At 39.9% G+C, this 26,337-nt stretch overlaps 1 protein-coding gene and 1 long non-coding RNA gene across 3 annotated transcripts in view; one reads left to right on the forward strand and one right to left on the reverse strand.

The window, feature by feature from the left end:
* LOC101479141 (regulator of G-protein signaling 6) overlaps positions 1-17,252 on the reverse strand; it is a 102,515-nt gene extending 85,263 nt beyond the window's left edge. The window contains exons 1-2 of one of the 2 annotated variants that reach the window (XM_004550519.4): positions 17,173-17,252; positions 10,167-10,487 (exon numbers count right to left, since the gene is read on the reverse strand). In XM_004550519.4, coding sequence (XP_004550576.1) covers positions 10,167-10,397 — 231 coding nt within the window. In that variant the 5' untranslated portion in view covers positions 10,398-10,487; positions 17,173-17,252. Of the gene's footprint in view, positions 1-10,166; positions 10,488-15,787; positions 15,866-17,172 lie in introns of those variants that run through there. The other variant, XM_076874022.1, reaches the window with a different exon arrangement.
* LOC143412643 (uncharacterized) lies at positions 1,516-23,495 on the forward strand. Its single transcript, XR_013093152.1, has 4 exons — positions 1,516-1,641; positions 17,181-17,343; positions 17,876-18,015; positions 23,169-23,495. It is a non-coding gene; the product is annotated as an uncharacterized LOC143412643 (long non-coding RNA).
* Positions 23,496-26,337: the final 2,842 nt, after the last annotated feature.

Here is a 26,337-nt window from a genome sequence, read left to right on the forward strand (position 1 = left end):
AAAAGGCTTAGATGAGAACAACAACAGTGGAAGTCTTTACAGTTACACATTTCATGCCTGCAATACTTCTAAATTTTTGTGTCATACAGATAAATTATATTTGTGTGCTTGTCCACATTATTAACATCCAAACCATTCAATACACTGCTAAATGCTTGAGCAAGATAAATGAAAACTGAGAAAGTCATATTGAAAATCTAAAAATAATTGAACATGACCAAAGTGAGAATGTTGATCCACAGTATCTGCTTGGATGCCGTGATGCAATTGGAGTTCAACAGAGAGCTATGCACAGGTTCAGCTATGATTCATACTCTTGCTCACCAGTGAATATCTTTGCCATGTGAAATTGCCTAATAAATATGCGCTGGACAACGGTGACTAGGCATGACTGGAATTTTATGGTTCATAAAGGGGCTCAAAGGCTCACAGGCATAAAATAAGTCATCACCTTGTGCAGTCTGCGTTTCACACTATAAACAGACAATATAGTTATTAACTCCTAAATAGTAATGTTAAATCACACTGAATTGTTTTTATTGCTGCATGGACATTTGAAAAAAATGCATGCAATTAAATTGGGATGTTGTTTATAGGAGTTTTAATAAATCAGTTAATCTACTTAAACTGTTGTTGTGATTTGCCAGCACCGTCAGAGGATACATGGAGGAGAAAAAGAAGAACTCGTTTATTAGTTTAAAAGCTGCACCGTAGACTCAAATGGATGAGGGTGCTCACATTAAAGAAAAAGTAAGCATATACCTGAAAATTTGCATATTAACATTTTATTTTCTTCTTGGCGCTTCTTTGATGTGCTCTGAACCCTTCGTCAAGGCGTTTGGCACATCAAAACAACAACAAAATGAGCACAACATCCTGCTGGGGCTGTACAACTAAACAACAAAAATACTCCTTTTCTTAAATTAGGTGGTGGTGTGTGGGGGGGGGGGGACTCTGCTGTGAAAGGCTTGAGATCTGAACGTTGAACACCAGAAGATTGGGTTAACTTTTCTTTTCAAACAGCCACTTATTACTGCTATTGCTTATGTTTCATCCACATGGCAGCAAATGTTTTGTGGCAGCCTCTCCCATAGGCCCTGAACTCAGCCATTTCTAAACAGAGAGCAGTAAGTGCCAGCTCTGTGGCACATGGGCATTACGCTGAAGTGGTTCAAGAATAAGGATCTTGTTGGGAAAGCAATAAAAGTCTAATGAAGCTTAGCTGACAGTAGTTTGATGCCCAATGTCTGCATAAAATATGTTCTTTTCAAAAGTTAACATTTAAATCTTTATTTATAAAGATTTAAGATTAAATTATTGCTTCTGCAAGAGAAAATGTATTAAAGTCACAGTGTGTAAAATCTCACCACTAGATGTCAGTATATTGCAGATTGCAGATAACTGAATTCCGTTTTCTTAGCTTTAACAATTCAAGTGCGTAATTCTACCTATGGTAGCCACTGTAGGACAAAAAACTCCCTATTCTGGGTTCATCTGTTGTGAGTGTAGGCTGTCAGTCCGCTGTCAATGTGTGTCCATGTCTATTTACCCTGAAGAAAGCTAGAAAACTTTGTGAAAGAGGTTTGATATGAGACAATGAGTCAGCGAAACACATTTCTGACCAATGACAGCAATACTGAGGTGAGTTGTTGAGATTATCCTAAACCTTCGTGTTAGTAAGTGCTGGTGTTTTTGCTGTCCGTCTCTGTTATCTACTGTTAGCCACCATTAGCCTCTGTTAGCCTCCGTTAGCCAGTGTTAGCCTCTGTTAGCCTCCGTTAGCCACTGTTAGCCTCCGTTAGCCAGCGTTACTGAAACTTTCTTTGAAGTGTATCTAACATTTTTCGATTCAGACACTTGCCGAATAAATTCCTATACAACGTGAGAATGGAATCAAACTGTTTATCAATGGGAAAGTGTGATTTGGGTTTTTTCTAACGAACACTTGAGCCTATCATTAGCATATTCTTAGCTTATAACTTGCTGCCGTTGTTGTTATTTAGCCGCCTCATTGCCAGTTGTCCGGAGAGGGGAGGGTTGTATGTCTAATCTCCTGACAATAAGTTGGCTTATGCAAGTTTTCATGAGATAGAGCCCCGACTTCAGTTTAGGAAGTAAGGCTCGTGTGGGGGAAGAGGATGACGTTTTATTCAAATGGCTGTCTTGTTGTGTCCTTCCTACGTGTTTTTAAAAACATAGATAAAACATAGGTATGATCCCTCATATCTTGGGTATGAAGGTGCAGAGGAGTTCTCTTCTCCTCAACCTTTGTTATAGTACATATGTGGCTGGTTTCTAGCACACAATTAGACAGAACAGCAATTTTAGCTACCGTATTTAAGTTGCCAGGGCAACATCGCAGCTTCCACATTTTACATATCTCAATTCGTAGTTTATAAGAATGCATCACTTGTTGGAAGATATAATTTTACAGTAATCTATGTGCATTTATGTCTATAATATTGTTTTTCTATTAAATTAATATTTTTTAAAAACCCAACCGACTATACCTTTAAATTGCCATAGGATGCAGGGGATCTTAAATGGAGTGATTGTTCTGGTATTTATTGCTCCTCTTACAGTAAGTCATTGTTGACAGTTCATTGGTTGTGTTCAATATTTTCTCCATTAAGAGAGCTGATGATGCATATGGAGAAAGGGTTTACATTAACACATGGGGATTTATTGTCTTTGTGGTTACGATATATGGTTCACTACTGATATTGATTCCTCTAATCTCTCAGCTGAGCTGCTTTAAAGCACATTATGAGGTCAAAAACATCAGGATTTGTCAGGAGGAAGGTGCTCCAAATAGAGCTTTAGGTAGTCGCTGAAATATCTAGCTTTTGAGGGGAGGCCCTGGGAGGAGACGGGTGATGCAATTTCCCAAAGTAGTGTCTGCATCATTGAAATCATGAGATGTTTTGGCCTCTGACTGAGTTCTGTGGCAAGAGCTGAAAACAGTTGAGAGACTCAAAAATGAACACTTCATCATAGGATGGCTGTACATTAAAAAAAACCTGATTTTTGTTAAAATATTACATTTAATTTATATTTGCATATGCAGAAAAAAATCTGTAAAAAAAAAAAAAATTGAAATTGAAACAATGGATGGAACCTAACTCGTGCCATAATGCTAGGAACCTGGTGAATATTAAGAGTTTTATCACAGTGTGTTTCTCAGTAGGATTACATACAGATAAACAAATGGCCCATCATTTAAAAAAACATGGTTTTTGAATCAATGCACCTCTTCAAACAGTAGCTTCATGGTGGCTTTTCAACCTCTGAGCTCTCTTTTAAAGCATGTTCCAGCGGCCCAGATGAATATGGGAAAAATGCATCTGTATAAACAGCCTGTTAAGTAAACAGGTCTGCACTTCAACAGCTGCTAATGTCAGACTGGAAATTAAAGACGTGGGGGGTGGGGGTGGGAAAAGGTGTGTTACACTAAAATAACAGCTCTACAAACACACAAGGACACACCCAAACTGCAGCATGCACAAATGCTCTGTATCCCACTTCCTACCATCTTTTCTTATCACTCTCTCTCTCTCTCTCTCTCTCTCTCTCTCTCTCTCTCTCACACACACACACACACACACACAGCGTTTCTGAGCAGATGCTGGCTGACAGGTTTGAATTCATGCTGGTGAAAAGGTCAGTCAACACCCTCCACTCTTGTCAACACCATTGTGTGTGTGTGTGTGTGTGTGTGTGTGTGTGTGTGTGTGTGTGTGTGTGTGTGTGTGTGTGTGTGTGTGTGTGCGCGCGCGCGCATTGGATGGTGACAACAAAAAATAATCTAGTGGGGAGAGGGGGAGTAATGTTCAGTTTCTTAGACAAACATCTATTGTACGCATAGATTTATGATTTTAAACCAAATAGGATAAAAGAATTAAAAATAAATAGAGGGAGAATTCATTAAAGTGATTAGGAATCAATTAGAACAGCAGACATTAAGATGATAGAATAAGAAAGTGAGGGGAGGGGTAAAAAAGAAGAAGACATGGAATAAAGTCATACACCATCTTTCTAGCAGATGAATGGGTCCCTGTGGGCGAGAGGCATCACTTCTCATCCTAATTACTCTTCAAACACTGACCCAGTATCAGCTCTCATGTTCTACCCGCATTTAACTCTCCAAGCACTAAAATCGTCTTGCAGGAAAAAGTCGGTGTATAAAATTGGAAGTTAATTATCTATAAGACAAAAAAAGGAGAAACTTAATTCACCTTAATTCACCATTAATTTGAAGTGGTTCGATAGTTTGGGTCTCAGAGCTTTGGAAACGGTGAATTTGAAGCACAATTTGCATGCATCATGATTGGTGACTCATCTAAAAAGACTAATGGGAATGCAGTCCTGGGAATACATATTTAATCACAAAGCAACCTTTTGCGTAATGGCCAATATTGTAAATCAGTAGGTCAGCTTATAAGCAAGTGTTGTAATGCAGAGAGACTGTGAAAGCTATAACTCATTGGAATGGCATTTTGAAGTAGCTTTTGTCTGCATATAAATGCAATGCAGCCCATGTAGCTGGTTGTAAGTGCATTAGTCTGTTTCATCTTCTTCACAGCAGCCAGTGAAGACACCGACACCACAACACAACACACAACAAGTCACAACCAGCTCTCTAAATGGACGCCAAACATTGTCTTTAAAAACATGATGATGAAAAATATAATTTTGTCATGACATTCCTCATTAGAACTATTAAAAAATGAATTTACTTAACTACTGTACACAATTGATCTATTTGTCATTAGAAAGCACACCTGCCAGGTGGCCTAGTTCTTCTGTAATACTTCTAATGATTCAGTCATACTACAGTAGAAATAGAACGACCACCTCTCTATGTATTGGTGGTTGCATTGAATTTGATCAGGTTGGTGAAGGTCTGTACATAACTACCATATAATTCATAAACACAGACAGTCTGTCAATAAATTTCAGTTGCAGTCAGTCTGTGCCAATCAACTTATCTGTGACCCATCTGCAATCTGTCTCATTGCAATGGAGGATTCAACTCAGCTGCTTGTCAGCTGGTTATGTTATTCATAAAAGTAAGGCTGCTGAGTGCGTGTCATTTTGTAGTTTAATTGCCATCCTTCAACAACTACCTCACTATTTCTCAGGATTTTTTGAACTGAATCTGAAAAATTGAAGAAATGTTTTTGATAAATAAAAACCTCTCCTGACTGTCTTTTTTTGTTTTTTCCACAAAACGCTTTTTTGGTTCAACCACGGTAAAAGATACTTCAAATTTAGCTGAGGATATTATGATTTGGAAAATGGACTAATTCTTATATAGTGTTTTCTAGTCTCCCCACGCTCTATACAACATGCCTCATTCACCCATTCACAAGCACTTCTAAACTCAAGTGCAAACTAATAAACATTCACACACATTCACACTCCGATGAACGCAGGTTTTAAAATATATCTTGGTGATACTATGACTTCTTTGCTGGAGAAATTATATTAGATGACAGGTGTTCTTATCTTCAACTAACATGTGTAAGGCTGCTGCTCAGATACATTTTAACTCTACAGATTCATATTTTTTGGTATTTTTTCTGTTATCTTTTCCTTACCCTTTGCCTACTGTTTTTCTTTGCTATCAAACTATTTTTGCACTTTTATTGTCACGGTCTGCCAGGGCAAGCTGTGGGGATGTTGGAGAAAGGACCCAAATGCTGGACTAAGTGCAATGAACAGTGCGTCACAATAAATCTCCAATGTGCTCCCTCAACTCCTGTGTTGTGCCTTCTCCTAAGTGCTGGTATTCCGTGCGTCCTGCCGTACTGTGTTCCGCTCTCCTCATGGAGTCTAACTCAACGATCCTGCGCCGGAGGAAGCTCCATCGCTCTGTTAAGTAGCTCCCCCGACGAGCTTGATCAGAAGCAGGTGTGTGAGAACCTAGGCGTGATCAGCAGCTGGCAGGGCCACACCCATCAGGCCTGCAGGTGGCTGTCCAGCCACACCCGCAGACACACACACATACACACACCAGCATGGAACACAAGAGCACAGTGCAGCAAACATACATCCAATACAATAATAATAGTCCACACTGCTCACCATCCCTGAGTCCCAGGAACTGGGTCTGTGACACTTATACCATCTGTTATTTTCTACTTCCTTGTTTTTCAATCTTTCCACACAGCTTCTTTTTCTATCTGTAAACTCTCGTCTCTATCCTGCATCAGGAACTCGTTTATTTATTCATTTACTGGCAATTGGAGTCCTGCGATTCCAGCTCCACCTCCAGCATCTTTAGATAAATGACATTTCCAAAGCCAGATGGACTACAGATACTGAAATAGTCTACCATGAGTTCATCAGTCCTATCAACATTCAGATTTTTCTGTCTCATTGTTGTTCTTGTCATCGTGGAAAGATAAGAAGAATTGTTTAAAAAAAGAAAAGAAGGTTCAAATACACTTAAAAAGCACCGCACATAAATGATCCAATGAAAAAGCAGCTGAGAACAGAGGGTGAATGTGTAGGTCAGATGAATCAAAATACATAAATCAATACACAGACTGATCGATACACATAGGTTCATCTCACTAAAATTATTTTTCTTAGCAGGAAATATCCATTTATAGATCCTTCATCAACATCACCAGTAAATACTTTATTATATAATTATTATATAACAATAAGACACTCAGAGTGAGTTGTATCAGACAATGCAATCTCATTATCCAGTTTCAGGATATTAAGACACGTGCGTCTTCAGTTCCATTCATCCAAATCGGGACAAAATCTATACTGTAGATATCCTCCTGCATCAAATCATCCATAGACCCTTCATACAGATATTCAAACCCAACTTTCTTAGCATCTTGGATAAATCAATAAACCATTCTTCTTAAATAGCCTACAGCAAGAACTCAGACTGTAGTGTCTAAAACAATATCCAGCTATGGCCTTTTTCCTGATGATACCACTGTTTTTTTTTCTGGTGGTGAACACATATTGTGCAGTCATCTGCATGTTTACATTTGTCTGCATGTACAGTGCTGTGAAAAAGTATTTCCTTCCTTCTTAAGTTCCTTTTTTTGTATATTTGTTTTGCTTTTGTTGAATGTTTCAGATTAAACAAATCCAAACCTACTGCAGTCAAACATTTGCAATTACTAGGAACAACTCTACATGGCTCTGGAGGAATTTTGTCCCACTTTTCTTTGAGAATTATTGGAATTCAACCATGTCTGAGGGTTTTCAAGCATAAAATTCATGTTTGATTTGAGTCCAGCCAAGATCGCTCCAAAACCTGGTTGTTGTTTTTTCATTTGGGTTTTATTGTTTGTTTGTTTCTTTAGTTGCTTGATTTTTTCCATTTAGAGGTGGACTTGCTTTTGTGTTTCAGGTCATGATCTTGCTGTAAAACCCAAATGTGCTTAAGCTTCAGGACATGAACTGATGCTCAGGTACTGTCTTTCAAGATTTTTTGAAAGAGAGCAGAATTCATGGTTCCATCGTGTAAGGCAACTCGTCCTGGTGCTGAAACAGCAAAGCAGTCCCAGACCATCACACCACCACGTTTGACTGATGATAATGTTTTTTATGAAATGCTGTTTAGTTTTATGCCACCTACCGCGGGACTCAAACCTTTCAAAAAGTTCAACAACAAAAGTCTTGGGGGTATATCGAGATATTTCTTGGCAAATGTGAGATCTTTGTGTTCTTTTGGGTGAGCGGTAGTTTTCACCTTGGAACTCTTGGATGCCATTTTTGCCTGGTCTTTTTCTTATTGTTGAATCATGAAATCTGACCTCAAATGAGGTCTGCAGTTCTTTAGATGTTGTTTCTGGATGAGTTGTCGATGTAGGCCAGCCATTCCTGGTAAGGTTTCCACTGTTTCAAGTCCCCTAACCTTAGAAATGGATTCGTAACCCTTTCCTGATACATGTCAATGACTTTGTTTCTTAGATCTTGACATGGTGTGTTGATTTTTTTAAAGATCTTTTAGCCTACATAACTTTGTTCCATTTAAGTGATTTCTTTCCTTAACATGTTTGAGGCCTGGGTGTGGCTGATCTAACTGAACTCAGCTTTTCAAAAAAATGTGGTTAATCGCAGTTAATTCATAGGTTAATATTGCAACTAAATGTATGTGTTCTACCAATGTAAACGATTCATTTTAGAAAGGCCACATTTATGACATTTTCTTCTTCCTGCACCTTTTTATTCAAACTTGAATAAAAATAAATGAGTAGAATACACCGCAGATATGAAATTAGGATGCAAAGTAATTTGATAATGCCCACTCAGCATTTAAAAAAGTTCTCAGCCTCCATTAAATATCCTTCACATCTCTGATCACAGAATTTAGTGCTTACTGACAGAGAGAAATTATTTCAGCCAATTTCACCCATTAATTTTTGCATTACAGACACGCTATGGCTAGTAGAGATCATTTTCCATCACTCTCTTCTCATCTTTTTCATCTCCTCATCCCTATAGAGCCACACTTCCGTGGTCACGATAAATAAGTAAAAATGTGCACTAGCTGCCTGCTGGTAAACAATACTGACACGTTCATTTAGCACAGGAGGCGAGATTGCCCTCAGAGTAAATTCATCTCCTTCCCCCTTGTCTTTCATTCAGGTTGGGCTGACATGACATAGTGCATTGATTCCTTACTTACAAACTTACAAAAAATGGCAACCGAGCCTCCTCCCTTATATTTTATGTACAACATTTTGGCATTAACTTATCATGGACAGTTTCATTTGTGGTGTGCTGCTTCTAGACAGCTAGTCCTTCTGGACTAGCATTCAAGGTTCAAGGTTCAAGGTTCAAGGTTCTTTATTTGTCACATGCATAGTTATACAAGTATAACACACAGTGAAATGTAGCCTGACACGCTCCTCGACATGTGCAAAAATTGGGGGGTGTAGAGGAAGAACATTATATATATATATATATATATATATATATATATATATATATATATATATATATATATATATATATACATATATATATATATATATATATATATATATATAGTATATACACTGGGTGAATGTGCAGTAGTAGCAGCATTTAGGAGTTAGTGTTTTTTTCCACTATTCTTTATTTATCTATGGTACTTAATGCAGTTGTCAACTTGCAGTGGTGGCTCAGCTGATGTCTTATGTAGTCTCTTCACTTCACACTTCTTTTAAAACCCCATTTCTCGCAAAGATGTCCTGCTATTTCTGAAACTATCCTCTCCATAAATTTGATGTGTGTCTTTTCTGATCAGAAGAAACATACTGCAAGCTTGTTCATGAAAAACAATCTCTCACTTTTTTCGCCACCTGTCCAAAAACTTTCCATCTCAGTTCGCAGCAGGAGCCTTCATTTCTAGTGTCATATATCAGAGCAGCAGCTCTTCAAATACATATGACTCCAGCAGCTCCAAGAGGAAATTGCTGCATCACCAGCCAATAGGAATTAACTTCAATTTTAGTATGTAGCATCCTAATTATGCATGATAATTAGTTAAATGTGTGCACCAGCTGCCTGCTGGTAAGTAATGCGGTCACAGCTCATATTCATTTAGAAGAGAGAGCAAGACTGCCTTTGAAATACATTCATTTGTCTTTTAATCAGCTCTGTGTGGCATAAAGTAACTACTGTAGAGGAATAACAATAAACCTCTAAAGCTTTGGGTTATAATCACACCTATAATTATACCACCTATACAGTAAATCTCCATCTCTGATGACACAGACATCAAAAAGAAAGTAATTTTGTCCTGTTGGAGTTTATGCTGATACTCTGGCTTCCTCCATTTAAAATACATGTAAAAGATGCATACATGTAATACATGTAAAAAGAATAAAGCTAGTTTCAGAACTGGCCTCACTGATTCCAGCCAAATGTAAAAATCTCAGAATCACCTGAAAATAATAAAATTTGCTCCAAAACTCTCACAGATCAGCTGAATGTTCGCTTTATTTTTTATTCAAACTTACTTTCGAGTTTGACAGACAGCAAAGCCAAAAAATCATTTTGCACTGAAGCGCTTAAAAAGCATTCCCCGTCCTACTCTCTCAAGTCTGCAGCACCACCAGCAGCAACCGGTTAAAATTTGTCTAACAAAACCACAAACCACTGTGAGTCAGCAAAAAGATGCTGGAGATTATACTTGCTCTTACCTTTCTGTAAACAATCATGTTGGGCGTGTCATCATCTGGGTCCACGATGCTCATGGACCTCGTGGAGAGCAGAGGTCGAGACGGGGTCGTCTGGGCGATCTCCTTCGGTTCTTCAGCCCCTTCGTCAGGTTCAGACTTCTCCACGGGGCTCGACTGCTGCTGCTCCTCTTCCTTCTCCTTCTCCCCTCCTTCCTCCTGCTGTTGCTGCTGCTGCTGCTGTGCCTCAGCCATCTCTCCCTTACAGTCGCCTTCCCCGTGTGTTAAATTATCCTCTCTTCTTTGTCTTCTCTTCTTTATTTCCAACTGTGCTGTCTCCAGAGTCTAGGGAAAGAAAGAGAGTGAGAAACAAAGTGATAAATTGGACCATAGAACTGAGCATTGGGCTCCAGTCTCCCATGTCTCTCTATTTTCTGGTTTTCTATCAGCAGCCACAGGATGGATGCAATGGAGGCGTCATCAATTCTCCTACTTTTCTCTGTTATCCCTTCTACGCTACTCCCTTCAGACCCGTCATATGAGACTGAAGTTAAAGGAGAATAAAATACATTCTGTTTTTGCTTGATTATTCCAGTCAATCATTTCAGTTTGTGGGACATCATATTTCCTGGCATATAAGAGCGTCACTTGCTTTTTTCCCACAGAGGATGTGATGTCTTGTTTTACAAGGGGAATAAAAATTTGTTTCTTCAGTTAAAATGAGGCATCATGTGCATGAATTAATTCGAATGATGAAAATCAGTCAGATGAATATCTCATTTTGAAAACTAATTTGCACGTTCATTTCCATTCAGAGAAGCAGAAGGATAGCAGCAAGAGTGAAAGGGAAGGTTTACAAGATGGTAGTGGGGCCTGCTATGATGTAGAGTTTGGAGACAGCAGTAGTGACAAAAAGACAGGAGGCCGTGCTGGAGGTGACAGAGTTGAAGATGAATTGTGTTACATGTGACCAAAATGGACAGGATTAGAAATGAGTATATCAGAGGGACAACTCAGGTCGAGCGGCGTGGAAACTCTTTGGAGGATGCTGAAGATGGAGTTGCCAGGCAGGAGTAAAAGAGGAAGAGCACAGATAAGATTCATGGGTGTAGCGAAGGCGGACATGGAGACTGTTGCAAAAATGATTGCACATTATTCCAATAAACCACTCACAAAGTACAGAAACAAATTGCAGCAGGTTAAAGGTTGATTTTAAACCCCATAAAATTGCCCTTTAATTTACTACAGAACAACCGATCACCGAATCATGCACAATACATGCAATATATGCGACTCCACACACACACACACACACTTGTGACATCCCATTACTCAGACCTGTCTGTGCTCTTCTGACAGCTGTCAAAATATTGTTGTGTGACACTTGAGCTGAGATTAGGTGCAAGAAGGAGAAGGTTCAAAGTCAGATAGGGGGCAAACAGCTGGAAAGAGAAATGAAACACACTTGACACCCTGGTTTCTATATGAGGGCTCCATCTATGCATCCTCTTTTCCTCTGTGCTCATCAGTGCCAGAAGATTTTATCCCAAACGTAACTGGGACCAGATGCCTTTCCATTTAGTCCATTGTAAAAGAAATAATAGCTTCTGACTGATTCATCTGCAGACAGCTAGTCTCTTTGCTGGTTGCAACACCGTGAATGTGCAAAATAACGTTACACAGGCCTGGAAATCTAAAAAATTCTGCACTCGATTAAATGAGTCTGGTTGCAAACCGCGCAATGAAAATGCAAAACAAATCTAATCTATAGGAAATGTTATGATAGCAAGCTCTTCCTTGTGTTGGAGATAACTGAATCCTTACAACAATATACCTGGAAGCTGCCAAATATGCACTCATGATAATGGAAACACACTCCATTATTTCATTTCAGTTTAATTTATTCATTTCTTTTGCAATGCAAACCAGAAGAGTTTGCACATAATCTCAGTGAGATGGAGTTTTCCTGGAAACATTTATCTGAGAAAATATTTGTGGAAGAAATTATAGACTTTAGGTGTATGACTGGAAGATGATTCTGCTCAGAGAAAAGCTGTATTTTCCACTTTGTGTTTCCACTCAGTAAAATCTTTAAAGAAAAGACCATCACACTCACCACTAAATATAAAGAACTGAAATGTGAATGAAGGCCTGATGCAGGTTATCAAAGCAAAATGTCTTCCTAGAACTTCAGCCAAATGTTGGCAAAGAGTTTTTAACTCATTCACTGCCAGCCATTGGCAGTGAATGAGTTAAACCCATTGACTCATTCACTGCAATTGACGGCTATAGACGTCAATGGCAGTGAATGAGTTAATAGTGTCCACCTGTGCTTCATAAACCATGTGTACATGGGAAATTTAGTTCACATGTGTAGTTCCCAAAAGCTAGCATGAATGGTGAGAAGGAGAGCAAAATTAAGTTCTTTTTTCTTTACCTGGGAATTCACTGTAAGAAACAGTGTTTTTAGTCATTTAAATCTTTATCTATTGCTTATTTACTTTGGTGCAGTATGAATGGGCAGAGGAAAACTAGCAAAACTTGAAAATACAGTTAAAAGTGAAGTCACATTTTCTAAAACTGTCCACAGGCTCAGACTGGAGTCATTGCTGGGCCAATTCTAGTCCCGGGCCTCATGTTTGACACCCCTGCTGTAGGAAAAAAAATCAAATTGATCTAATTTAATCAATTTGTAAATATTAACCGTGTAAGCATGTTTTCAGCTGAAAGAATAAAGGTATCAGAGCTGAAATTTGACACAGAATCAGTGTGGGTGCCTGCATCCGCAGTATCATCATCGTGAGCATCATGTGTTGATATGCTATTTCGATCGTGCATAATCTCGTATTCTGAAGCAAAATTAGAAGTTAAAGAACTTCCACAAAGCAATTTCTGCTTCATGCCCAAAGAGTGAAAAGAGAAAGGAAGCAAAATGAGAGCAGACTTGAGCATGATTGGTTGTAGGATGATTGGGTTTGGCATGTTGGGAAACATCCACAGATCTGAAGACAAGATCAATACCACTCTCATATCTATATGGAAACTGCGAAGCTTCAGCCAGAGGCTAGTGTAGCTTAGCTTATCTCAGAAACAGGTGCACCTAGGTTGTGTATTATATTTAGTTCATGTATTACTCATAAAGCCGTTTACAAAGACACATAGTGGTAGCACATCTTCTTCCGTGCAAGCAAGCTAAGCATTAAATAATAAGAATCGAACTAAAGTTAAGAAAGTGGTTTTGACTGGGTTAAGAGTAAATGGCAGTTTTGTGTCATCTGAAGTGAATTTAATGTCCTTTTTAAGTCGACGCTCTCATTAACCAGCTGTTTGTGTGTGTCTGAATGTGTGAGAGGATATACTGCACAAAGTGTCCATGTGTCCACGAGCTTTCTGGTGCTGAAGAAAAGACAGGGACACCGTCTGCTTAACTGCTACTCCAAACCAGCAGTCAATGCTTAGAAGTGATGCCTGGTTTGTTTCTCTGAACTGCTCAAGTTTAAACTCCCATCTTCTTTCCATCCTGCTCCTGGAATGTCGTAAAGTTGCGTAGGCTGGGATCAATACCTCCAACATTCGCTCTAACTCTGGATTTTGCAAAGAAATGAAATGTTCAGGTTGAACATTCACATGAGATCATCCTCTATCGCACAGTTATTTAATTAATGGTTCACAGAGGAGCCTCACCCCTGTTGATAGAGATGCTTTAGTTGGCCTAATTGCTTTAAAGAACTTCCAGAGTCAGCTTTGGTCACCTTGAAAGCCTCTGATGTAATGCCTAATCTATTTATTCAAAATTAGATGAACGTGAGGATGAAGAAGATATAAAGGGACCACACGCGTCTCATTTTATGAAACGCAAACAACATGTTTTTACAGAAGAATTAAAATCTTCCTATGTTAAGCCCTCAAACTCCTTCAGAACCGCCAGCTCAGGAAACTCCTTCCTGTGGTGTTTACGAGGCTTCAATCGATGTGCTGTGATGTCTTCGTGAGAGCCTGTAGGTGTAGAGTCCTTTGTTTGTTCGCCGCTCGTGTTAGCTACGTACAATTACAAGTGAAGCACAGTTTTTTAAACTTCACTTAAGCTTTATCTTTCTTCTTCTTAAATGCAAAAGACTAACAAGCACGCTTGAATTTCAGCTGATGTCTTCACCAGCTCAGCGTTCAGCTCTACATAATTGGAACAAATCAAGCGCTGCCACAGAAATGATACTCGATTGCAAGAAAATGAACACTGAGGAAGGCATCAGTCAAAACATTTGTGCTCGCTCCTCTTTTGCACTACAAAGGAATAACAACAGTGAAAGTGTTGTGATGTAATTTGAAGTCACTGAAGAAGAAAAAAATAAAATAAAATAAAAATAGGCCCCAGGTTTCAGGAAATTAAATGACTGAAAGAAACGCATGACATTTATTTTTATACTTGTCGCAGATTAATACTCTAAATTATTCTGATTACATTTAGAGGTGAACATTTATTTAACCACCCCCCTTTCCTTTAAAACACGCTGCGATGACAGGAAGTGGATGCGGTGAGTGAGATCTCTTGCTGTGTCTAAAGTCTGCGCTATCCTTTTCCCTCTGGACCCTCCACAGTGCAACGCACACCCAGCGTTTGCTTCACCTTCCATCGAAAACCACCCCAGGGAGGGCTGCATGAGGATGTCTGGCTATTTTACACAAAAGCCTGGCTACAAATATAAGGGACACCACCAGTTTAGAAGCCATTCAACCTTATAAAGAGTCAAATGTGTGGAGTTGTGTGTGTGGTTTATCAGGCAGACTGCATTTAACAGCATATATCACACAGTAATGGTTCATTCACATCTTGTTTAAGATACGAAACATATTAAGAGCTCCTGTATATTAATGGTACAGTACTGTATCTTTTTCTTGTGTGATCATGTAAATTCAAGTTCAAATCCTTGATTGTTTTTTCACGTGTGATCTAGTTACCAGGTTTTGTGTAGCAGAAAGCTGTGCTGAGGTTTAGACAGCAATGAGTGAGACTACCATAGAAATTCGCCAGTCTTCACCTTGGGTGGTTGATACAATTTTGAGCAGGTCAGGAATACTGTAACCTTGTGAGGCAAGAAGTGAATACCAAGCTGCAAACAGAGTTTTAACAATAACAGGAATCTGAATTCAGAGTACACAGAGGAGGACACCCACAGGTAATTTTAGGGTAATAAACTGTTTATGTTCTAATACTGTTCCTCTTTATATTACTGTAGTAGCACTAATATGATCGGAAAATCTCATCCACACTACCGACAATATGATGTCATAAAGCTTAAAGCACAGTATTCTTAATTACTGTAAATCCAGCTGCCAACTGGGTCATTCCAACACAAATCTTCACATTTTTTAGAACATTTTCTGCTCACTCGTTCTTTTTTCCCACTTTTTTTTGTTAGATATTCATGTTCAAGGGTTGTCTCAGATTTTCAAAGTGTGAAAAAAGCAGGTAATAATAAAAAAATGTATTTTATATAAAAAGCTACAAACTTTGGACATAAAATTTTTAGCCAAATTGGAGATAGGCGAGCAGAGAGCCCACAGTGATTTGAGACTGAATGACCTTTAATGGTGAAATTACAGTGTAGCGTTCATTGAAATGAATCTAATAAAGTATTGTGCCACACCTCTTAATCTCTGAATTCAGGTGTTTTCAGCTCCATTCCCATAGCTGTATGAAATCGAGCACCTGCCCATGCAGTTGATTAAAAGTTGGTTCCAAGGTCTCAGTAACATTGAGCAGCAGTTTCTTAACTGCTAACCTAACTGGGGGTCATATAAGTGCTGGATCGTGCTTGATAAGAGTTCAGCAGCTACAACAAAGCTAGGCTAGACTATTAAGCCCCAAATCCACAGCTAGGATCAACTTTAGAATCACCATTTAACCCGTCACTGGACTGTAGGCAGAAAGATCTTGGAGGCTCCGAGAGAACATGCAAACCCCACAAAGAAAGGCCAGAGCCTCGTCCAAAATCTTCTATCACTTGGGAATTTATTTTTAGAACAATGTAGGAGTGAGTACCTGGTCACAATATAAAAACTTCTATGCTTTGTGAGGCTACGACAAATCAGTCACAAGCGTTTTACTGATATAAGCCACTGGTGCTGGCCGATAAGGCCAAAGCTGGCACTTGTTTATCTTTTTCAGTTCATCCTCGACCTTTAAAGATCTTTGATTTTCTTCAAAATCCCCATCATGCAAACAAATTTTTGCATGATGGGGACGTCAAAACTTGTGCATCCACATTTGACCATGAAGTCAATCAGGTAAACAATGCTCTGACAGTCCACAGATAACTAAATCAAGATAACGTGTAATTATGCAGCATTAATATAAATATCAGTATCACTGCTTAATAGCCAGAACCGGGCTCAAATCGTCATCTGTCTTAATGTGGGGAGAGCTTAAGTTTGATGGATGATGGTCGTGCATGTCTGCATACCAACAGTGACATAGATCTCTCTCTCGGTCTCACTCCGACCTCTTTCTGTGGTCTCTCTATCCTCTCAGAACCGCTTCACCCCCCAGCACACACACCCAGCACTCTGCAGCCTAATTTACACGACACAGTCCGCAACAACCAGCAGCACGCATTTTTACGCGCGTACTTTACCCTACACACACACACACACACACCACACCTCTCTCACTATCTTCCTCACAAATTTCCGTGCGCATCCCAACAGATGCACAGAGGACGAAAACGCGCAAATTGATTTCAAAGTGTCCCCGAGAGATCACCTGAGGTCTCTTTAATCCCAGGTGGGAAAAACTGCATCCTCCGTGTCACCCTCCGAAATATTAATTACTCCAACAACAGCCAAGCAACACCTCAAGCACAGCAAACTGAGAACACCGCTGCAATGACAAATAACAGAGGCTTTACCAGTAGGAGCGTTAAAAGCGCACGCAACAACATTTCAGTTTTCTTTTATGCATCTTTCACCACTAATAATACCGCCACTCGTATTCGCTCTGCTCCAGCCTCTCCCCCTTCTCCCCGTCCCTTACCTCTGCAGCCGGCTTATCTCTCTCTCGGAGCTCAGGAGCCAAGAAGCAGCTTCACCGACCGACCCATCAAACCGCCGCACAGTGGAGAGAGAGAGAGAGAGAGAGCGCGAGAGAGGAAGAGAGAGACCGTGTTTGGAATATGGGAATCATTATACTGCAACAGTTCAGATAGTAGGTGTACTCATTTAATATCGCACCTATGGTATTCCAGGGCAATCCCAAACTTGCACGAATTTGGGATTTTAGGAGTTTACGCAGAGTGTGCATCTCTCTATTGTGTGTGATTGTCAATCCCCCCTCCGATGAAGGTTCACCAACAAATTAGGTGGTTGTTTTTTTTTTTCAGGATCAGGGGAATGTTGTGGTTATGGTCATGGTTAGGTTGGGTTTGTAGGATAGAGGAAAAGCCAGCTTTACATCTGTGTAGGCACCACTTATCCTGAAGATTAACAAATACTGTTAACTCAATATTTGATATGTTCACGTACTGGCTCTGTTATCTGCACTGTTATCAAATAAATATTGGCTGTAAACAATTTTTAGATTATTGTATTGTATACTGTTTGTATTCATAATTTACACGGTGTCACATAAAGTGTCCAGTCAAGCTAGTCATATTCATATGTTCCATTATCATAAGTTGTGAATTTTCCCTGCAGGGTCTTATGGTTTTACACAATAATACTTGACCCTCTGTCTGCAGACACAGGTCCCTGTGCTGCTGTTTCCCCTCTTTGCCTTAAAATCCATTGATGTCATAATGCCCACACAGGATATGAGAAGATTTGACTGCAAAACCAGGAAATTGTATGTGAGAAAACAACATACATGCAGACAAAGAAGGTACGTTTTCCAAACAACTGTACTCACACTGTTCATAATTATCCTGATAATACAGCCTGAAATGACTATAAAATGAATATGGACACAACTTTATGGAAAAAATGCATGATAGAATAGAAGTTTCAAAATAAAATGAAAACAAATTAGAATTGGATAAATGGAAGAAAATGGATGCTAGAGGTTGTACCTGGAAATGGAAGGCAGCTAGTTGAACATTTACAGAAAGATTAAAGATCCACCAGGACCTCCATGAATCATGTTTGTGGACTGTAGGAGAATTCAGCGCCGCTAAAAACAGTCATGTTTATGTTTTGAATTAATCTGACTCCTGAGTGGTGTTTGCCAGACATGAAGAACCATCATCTTCCAGTGTGTTTGCACATTTCTTTCTCCAGATGAATAATATTTAAATTTGAACCACCTCATCCAATTTCTCTCTTGCTTTCTCTGCTTATTTATGCTGTTTTGAAGCTCGCTGTTCCACCGCCGCTGCCATCGCCTTGTCAGTGGCCGTCTCAAGATAACAATTAGTTCAATGAAGAGAAAGGAGGCTTTGTTGGATAAGAAAATTAGCCTGTTGTCATGGGGAAAACAACTAAGAGAATAGGGGAAAATGCACTAATCAGGCACAACATTTAAAAAACCACCTGCTTAATTTTGCCAAGGTCCCATCTTGTGTGGTCTGTAAGGTTTGGACGGGGGGAGGGGAACCAAGACGTTGACAGCAGATCATTTGAATTCTGTGGTTTCACAGGTAAAGCATTGTTAGATATAATCCAACGGATGCTCAATCCAGTTTAAATATGTGGATTTGGTATTCTGGTTGAACATCCTGGTCTCTTTGCTGGGTTCCTTGAGCTGTTCCTGAGCAGTTTTTGCATTGCTGGGGAGATCGCTGCTATTGTGCAGGGGTGGCAAGTGACAAATTAACATCCGCATGGATGCCAGGATCCAATATATCCCAGCGTAACCTTGCACTATAATGAGATAATCACTGTTATTTTCTTCAGTTATCAGTAGTTTTAAGTTTTCAGATGATTGGTAGATATTTATAACTCTTCTCAGCGCTTTTGTAGCTTTGAATTTTAAATGCACGGAGAGGCACTTTCTGAAATAAATGCACCCACAAGCTTGCTAATATCCCCTACATGGGAAATTATCTGAAATACTCACTCCCTCTCTTAAGTCTTTTTCTTTCTTTTTTGCTCTTCGAGCCTTCCCCATACTCACCCCCGTTCCCCATCTTTCTTAGTGTAATCGCTCCTAATTTCTCATCTTCAACATATGCAAGGCCAACAGCTTCAAACCAGCGAGCTGCAAGCCCAGCAGATAAACTCTTAGCTGATGGGGACTCTCGGCCAAGCACTGAGGCACATCAAAGGCCCTGATGCAATGATGGACTAAGGGAGGAAACTGGGTGCTTACTACAGCCAGCAGAGGTTTCTTCGCTTTGTGTGCATGTGTGTGTGTGTGTGCATCCCAGTCTCACATGAAACGTGTCAACAGACAGCAAGTTTACCATTTACTGTAATTCAGGCTACGTTTTCTCACAGCCAGTGGTGGCGACTAAAAATATTTGCTGTCCTAATTCAATAAGCCATTACTGGGACAGAGAGTGAGGGGGACCACATGCTTCAAAAGCCAGCGGTTTCCCTCTCCTTTTTTTTCTTTCTCGCTTTTATCCGCTGTTTACTGTACAAATGGAAAAATGGACGTCAATAAGCTCGTAAAATCAATACGTGCACTTACAAGCTAAATGCCGTCAAAAACAGCATTGATACTAATGGCCCCATCTGTTCGTGCGGATACACACTCGAACACATCTTCTCATGGTTGGAAACTATAGCCTCCACTCTGGACCGACTGAATTATTGAGCAACAGGAAGCAGGAAGAAAAGATCCCACTGGAGCATATCTGTGTGTGTGCTGATAAGTGGTTTAGGAAGGGATGCCCTATTTTATGTGCTCGTTTATTGCAGTACATCATCACATGTACACACGTGTATACACACATACATACCCATGTATACACTGATCAATAAGCTGCTAAACTTACAGAAATTCTATTTTTTCCATGGCAAAAGTATGTAACTGTATACAATACAAGATATTATTTTAAACTGGATAAGTGCTCTGTGCACTCTTCAGAAATTATAGTGATTTTGTTTTAAATATAGTGGCTTGCAAAAGTATTCGGCCCCCTTGAACTTTTCCACATTTTGTCACATTACAGCCACAAACATGAATCAGTTTTATTGGAATTCCACGTGAAAGAGCAACACAAAGTGGTGTACACAAGCGGAACAAAAATCATACATGATTCGGTTATTTATTTTTACAAATAAATAACTGAAAAGTGGGGTGTGCGTAATTATTCAGCCCCCTGAGTCAATACTTTGTAGAACCACCTTTTGCTGCAGTTACAGCTGCCAGTCTTTTAGGGCATGTCTCTACCAGCTTTGCACATCTAGAGACTGAAATCTTTGCCCATTCTTCTTTGCAAAACAGCTCCAGCTCAGTCAGATTAGATGGACAGCCTTTGTAAACAGCAGTTTTCAGATCTTGCCACAGATTCTCGTTTGGATTTAGATCTGGACTTTGACTGGGCCATTCTAACACATGGATATGTTTTGTTTTAAACCACTCCATTGTTGCCCTGGCTTTATGTTTAGGGTCGTTGTCCTGCTGGAAGGTGAACCTCGGCCCCAGTCTCAAGTCTTTTGCAGACTCCAAGAGGTTTTCTTCCAAGATTGCCCTGTATTTGGCTCCATCCATCTTCCCATCAACTCTGACCAGCTTCCTTGTCCCTGCTGAAGAGAAGCACCCCCAGAGCATGATGCTGCCACCACCATATTTGACAGTGGGGATGGTGTGTTCAGAGTGATGTGCAGTGTTAGTTTTCCGCCACACATAGCATTTTGCATTTTGGCCAAAAAGTTCCATTTTGGTCTCCTCTGACCAGAGCACCTTCTTCCACATGTTTGCTGTGTCCCCCACATGGCTTGTGGCAAACTGCAAACGGGACTTCTTATGGTTTTCTGTTAACAATGGCTTTCTTCTTGCCGCTCTTCCATAAAGGCCAACTTTGTTCAGTGCACGACTAATAGTTGTCCTATGGACAGATTCCCCCACCTGAGCTTTAGATCTCTGCAGCTCGTCCAGAGTCACCATGGGCCTCTTGGCTGCATTTCCGATCAGCGCTCTCCTTGTTCGGCCTGTGAGTTTAGGTGGACGGCCTTGTCTTGGTAGGTTTATACTTGTGCCATACTCCTTTCATTTCTGAATGATTGATTGAACAGTGCTCCGTGGGATTTTCAAGGTTGGGAAATCTTTTTGTAGCCTAAGCCTGCTTTAGGTTTCTCAATAACTTTATCCCTGACCTGTCTGGTGTGTTCTTTGGACTTCATGCTGTCGTTGCTCCCAAATTTCTCTTAGACAACCTCTGACACGTCATAGAGCAGCTGTATTTGTACTGACATTAGATTACACACAGGTGCACTCTATTTAGTCATTAGCACTCATCAGGCAATGTCTATGGGCAACTGACTGCACTCAGACCAAAGGGGGCTGAATAATTACGCACACCCCACTTTGCAGTTATTTATTTGTAAAAAATGTTTGGAATCATGTATGATTTTCGTTCCACTTCTCACGTGTACACCACTTTGTATTGGTCTTTCACGTGGAATTCCAATAAAATTGATTCATGTTTGTGGCTGTAATGTGACAAAATGTGGGAAAGTTCAAGGGGGCCGAATACTTTCGCAAACCACTGTAAATAAGGCACAAGTAAATTAAAAGATAAGGTAAACTCGCTCAGAATTCTGACTATCCTTGGAATCTTGACCTTTAAAATATTAATCTCAATATTCTGAAATTCTGATCCACAACCATCAACACCCAGAATTCTAACTTTATTCTCTTTAAATTTGACTTTTAGAATTTTGACAGTCAGATTTATGATGAGAAAATCAGAAGTCTGAGAAAAACATGGAGCAAAATTCTGAGAATTTAGTAAGAATTACAAGTAAAATAATGAGAATTCAGAGAAAAAGTGAAATTCCTGAGAAAAAATCGAATTCTGGGATTAAAAAAAGAAAAGGAAATTCTCTCCAAGGAGAAACGAGGAGAAACTTAATTCTGAGAATTAGGCAGAATTCCAAGTAAAATAGTGAGAATTCTGCGAAAAAAAAAGAATTCAAGGGGCAAAGTGATGAGATTAGAGAGATTAGTGAGAATTCCAAGCAGATTTACGAGAAAAAAAATTCAGAATTTAAAATCAAAATCAAATTCTAAAAATCTGAGAATAATCTCAGAATTCTCACAAAAAGGTTATAAAAAAACATCAAATTATTCCTGTTATTAATGGTAACGTCATAAATCTGAGCAATAATCTGAATTCTGAGAGAGAAAAAAAAGTCATGATCCCAAACTTTTTCTATCGTTTTCTACAAAAGGGGACGATTCCTGTCGATGCAAAAATAAGTCAGGTTGGGTAGTCTATGAGAACATGACCCCACCTGTCACTTAATCTATAACCTTAAATCTAATCTGATCTGAATCTATGAATTTCTAATGAGTGTTTTGTTCTATATATTGTGTGTTTTATTAGCTAAACCCAGTGGGTAACAGATGAGGAACATACAAACATACATAAACTAAAATCATGATATTATCATCCTATCTATTTATTTATTATAGTGACACACCATTCCTTTCTATGACATTCCCTTTTCCCTAATTCATATGATTATGGGACTTGAATAAAATATTTATATACTCCATATAGATGTTGCCACTCACAGAGCCCTAAGCAATGTTTATGTTTCACTGAGAGCGGTCCACTCGTCTAGGAGGAGCTAGAGAACATACAAACATAAATACATATGATCATTATAGCATGGTGATAAGTGGTTTCAAAAAGCCAAAAATGCTTCTCGAGGCTTTTCACAGGAATTTCAAAACCATAATAGCTACTTCCATATTTTATAGTCTATGAATACTGCATGCAGGGAGGTAAGGGTAGCCTGGAGGTCTTGAGCAGGCATGTCATGGTCTGGGCAGACTGTCTTTTTCTACCCCCCTTTCTTCCTCTCTCTACCAGCCTACACTGTCTGTGCTTTCTCTCTCATCTCTCCTTTTCTCACCTACAGGTGGAGCTGGTTCTGAGGTCTTCTTTGCTCAGTCTTCGGGCTTCATCAGTCGCACCTTTTCCTCGTTTCTCATACTGCTGTTGATTTAATGACCGACTCTCACGTCCATTCTCCACCAGATTGTTCTCCAGCTCTGACTTGTAATTTAATATTTGCTTTAAGCACCCTGGCTCTCAAACTCTGGATATAGAAGAATCTCCCCACGGTTTACCCGTCATCCTCGACGCCCAGCTTCACCTGTAAATTGGGCGTTCAGCCTGCCAATACCACTCACCTGTCTGACCACTTTCTCCACTTGGTGAATTTAACTGCTTGTACCTTCTTCAACTAACCAATCAAATAAAAGTGGTTCGACCCACATCACTGTTTTGAGAACTCGTGTTTTGAACGCTCAAGCTTGGCATTAGCATTTAACAGGACATAAGCACGAAGCGAGTCTGAACAAGGACGCTGGGCTCTGGCACAGTTGAGGCACAGCAACTTGTCCATCACAATGTTGCCACACTGTAAAGCATATCCTACTTTACTTGTGTGTTGTCGTTGTTGTTTTTCAGTGGGACCCTATTTTTGAAATAACAAACATGTTGCATGAAATGAGACTTGAAATTATCGTTTGAGGTCACGATCCCAGTGAGAAGTAAGGTTGTTTTCTAACAGTCTCCAATGCAGTTAGACTTCTTACTGCAACCCCAGGTTCGCCGCGGCTTTACTTTTCAGACCTGAAGGCCATGTTTCTCTTTTATATGCAGAAGTTACTGCTATATTCAACAGCGCACCACTATTATTCCAAAAGCCCAGTAATATTAAAACACTAGTGAACTGTCTCAGGTATGAACAGTCATGGTTGGAGATTAACTTTTGCTCAGTTTAACAGAAATTATTTTTATCAGGGGAACCCGGTGTGTTCGATGGGTACGACAGTGCTATTGGTCCTTTCGTCCAATTGGATGACAATAAGAGACGAAACGTGATTCTCATGAACGTGATTCTCATGAATATGTAATAGGAAGATCATTTGGGAATCTATGTGTCTTTAAATGAAAACACCAGAAGAAATTAACTGTGTATTAGCTAGAAACTAAAATTGAATCTGAAATCTTCAGTCTACAAAAATTAGGCATCAACCTTTGATAATTCACTTTTTTAAAGGTTGATGCACTGGGATCACAGCAGCTCAAACTCCCTCTTCCCTGGTGTTTTCATCAAGCTCCTCCGAGGATATCATAGCAGATATCAGGGCCAAATGTAATACGGAGTACAAGTGCTCAGCGTGTTCCTCAGTGTCCCATTGATGCTAGATGTGCCGGAAAACCTTTGCAAGCATCCAAATCAGGTGGCTAAGGCATCTGAACTGACACCTTGCAAATGCAAAGGAGCAGCAGATGAATCTCATTGCAGCTGCTCATACTGTATCTAATTCACACTGTCAGGTGCTACCCAGACCTCATGGCTTCAGTGGAAAGGATGGTGCTGGGGAGTTGGAGGGAGCTTGCATGCTGGGTGGGTGAAGCAGTATCTATCAAATAAAAACCTAACAAGCATACCGAACCTACAGAAAGCATCTGAGGGACTCTTGTATCAAGTTTCTAAACGTCTTTTTCCAAGAGGCATGATTTCCATGAGGCAAGTCTTTGTAAACGGACTAATTAGAGCTCCTCGCTATGTTTCGTGTCAGAGATGCAAAACAGGAACAGTGACGATTTGAAAAATATGCGTGCGTGTCACCAGGACAGTCTGCTGAATATCAAGAGCCATCACAGACAGCAGCGCAGACTGACAGGTATTGTGTAAATCAACAAACAGAGGGGCTTGTTTGTATCTCGAATGACAGCAAACAACAATGCTGCGCTGCTGAAGAACAAAACACCTCTACTTTCTACTGTCTCTCGTCTCGAGCGCCTGATAAGAGCCGAGAGCGTTACGGAGACATGAAGGCGTTGTGTGGGCCGCTGGAGAGTGTGGGATAAAAGCATTAAGGGTCCGTACACATTGCAAGAAAAAGAAAAAGTCAGGAGATGAGCACATGCTGCTGGTAAACCGAGACTGTTTCATTTTCTACGTCGGGTCACATGGTAGAGAAATGAAACTGAGATTGCAAACACGTTATAATTAAAGCTCCTTTTACAGTCGTGGTATAAAATAGAGATTTCTAAATGTTTAAGTTTTAACAATGTGGCTATAAATTAAAAGGTAACAGTCAAATAGTGGGGGGAGTGGAGGGGGGGGGGAGCATTCACACATTCACACAAGTGCTTTTTCTTTCTATTCCTAAACAGTTTTAGTCTAACGTTCACAGACTCCCGCTCCAATGGATGTATTTCTTCTTTTTCTTCTTCCTCCCTGAGCCTGGTTCCACTGGAGGCTTTTTCCTGTTAAAAGGGAGTTTTTCCTTCCCACTATTGCCAAGCGCTTGCTCAAAGCATGTCATCTCATTACGGTCTGTACCTTGCAATATAAAGAGCCTTGGGGTGACTTTACATCAGCTCATATTCAGTTTTTTGTATAAGAACTCTATATGTACAGTAAAAGTACAAATGATAGCAGATGGGTTTGCTCATCAGACTTTACTTCAGCTCTCCTATACTTCTCTTAGTAACAAATCCTGAAAGTAAGTCCAGGTGACTCAGCCTCCACATTTTTATCAAAGATGACTAATCGGTGTCCTCCTCCACATTATACCTTTCCTCATCCTGTCTTCACTTCTGACACTGCAGCGACTGCCTCGCTGGTCTCAAACAGCCCCGAGCATCGCTGCAGGGGGACAGAGAGGAAAACAAACGCTTTGGATCAGAGGTGATTTACCAGCGAGGCAGTTTGCCCTTCACAGTCTGCTTATACCTGCGTGACTTCTTCCGTGCGCAGATGAAATGCTCATTTCTACAGAAGCCATGAATGAAAGGGTGAACGTATATTATCAGTGTGGTGATGACACGGAAACAGAGCTGAACCCGACAGTTAAACCACAACAATGAACGATGTGGCTTATGTGTCAATAAAACAGATGGGTTGTTTGTTTTTTTTAACAAAATCCATATGTTATTTTAAGAGGATTTGTTAAACTTCAAGGATAATAATCATTCCAGACAACAGGTGCACTGGAGAGGCAACGACAAGACAACCTCCAAAGAGGTAAGAATTTTTGCAGGTGATGGCCACAGATCACTTTTTC

This window comes from Maylandia zebra, linkage group LG15 (assembly GCF_041146795.1).
Source record: "Maylandia zebra isolate NMK-2024a linkage group LG15, Mzebra_GT3a, whole genome shotgun sequence".
Taxonomy (NCBI): Eukaryota; Metazoa; Chordata; class Actinopteri; order Cichliformes; family Cichlidae; genus Maylandia; species Maylandia zebra.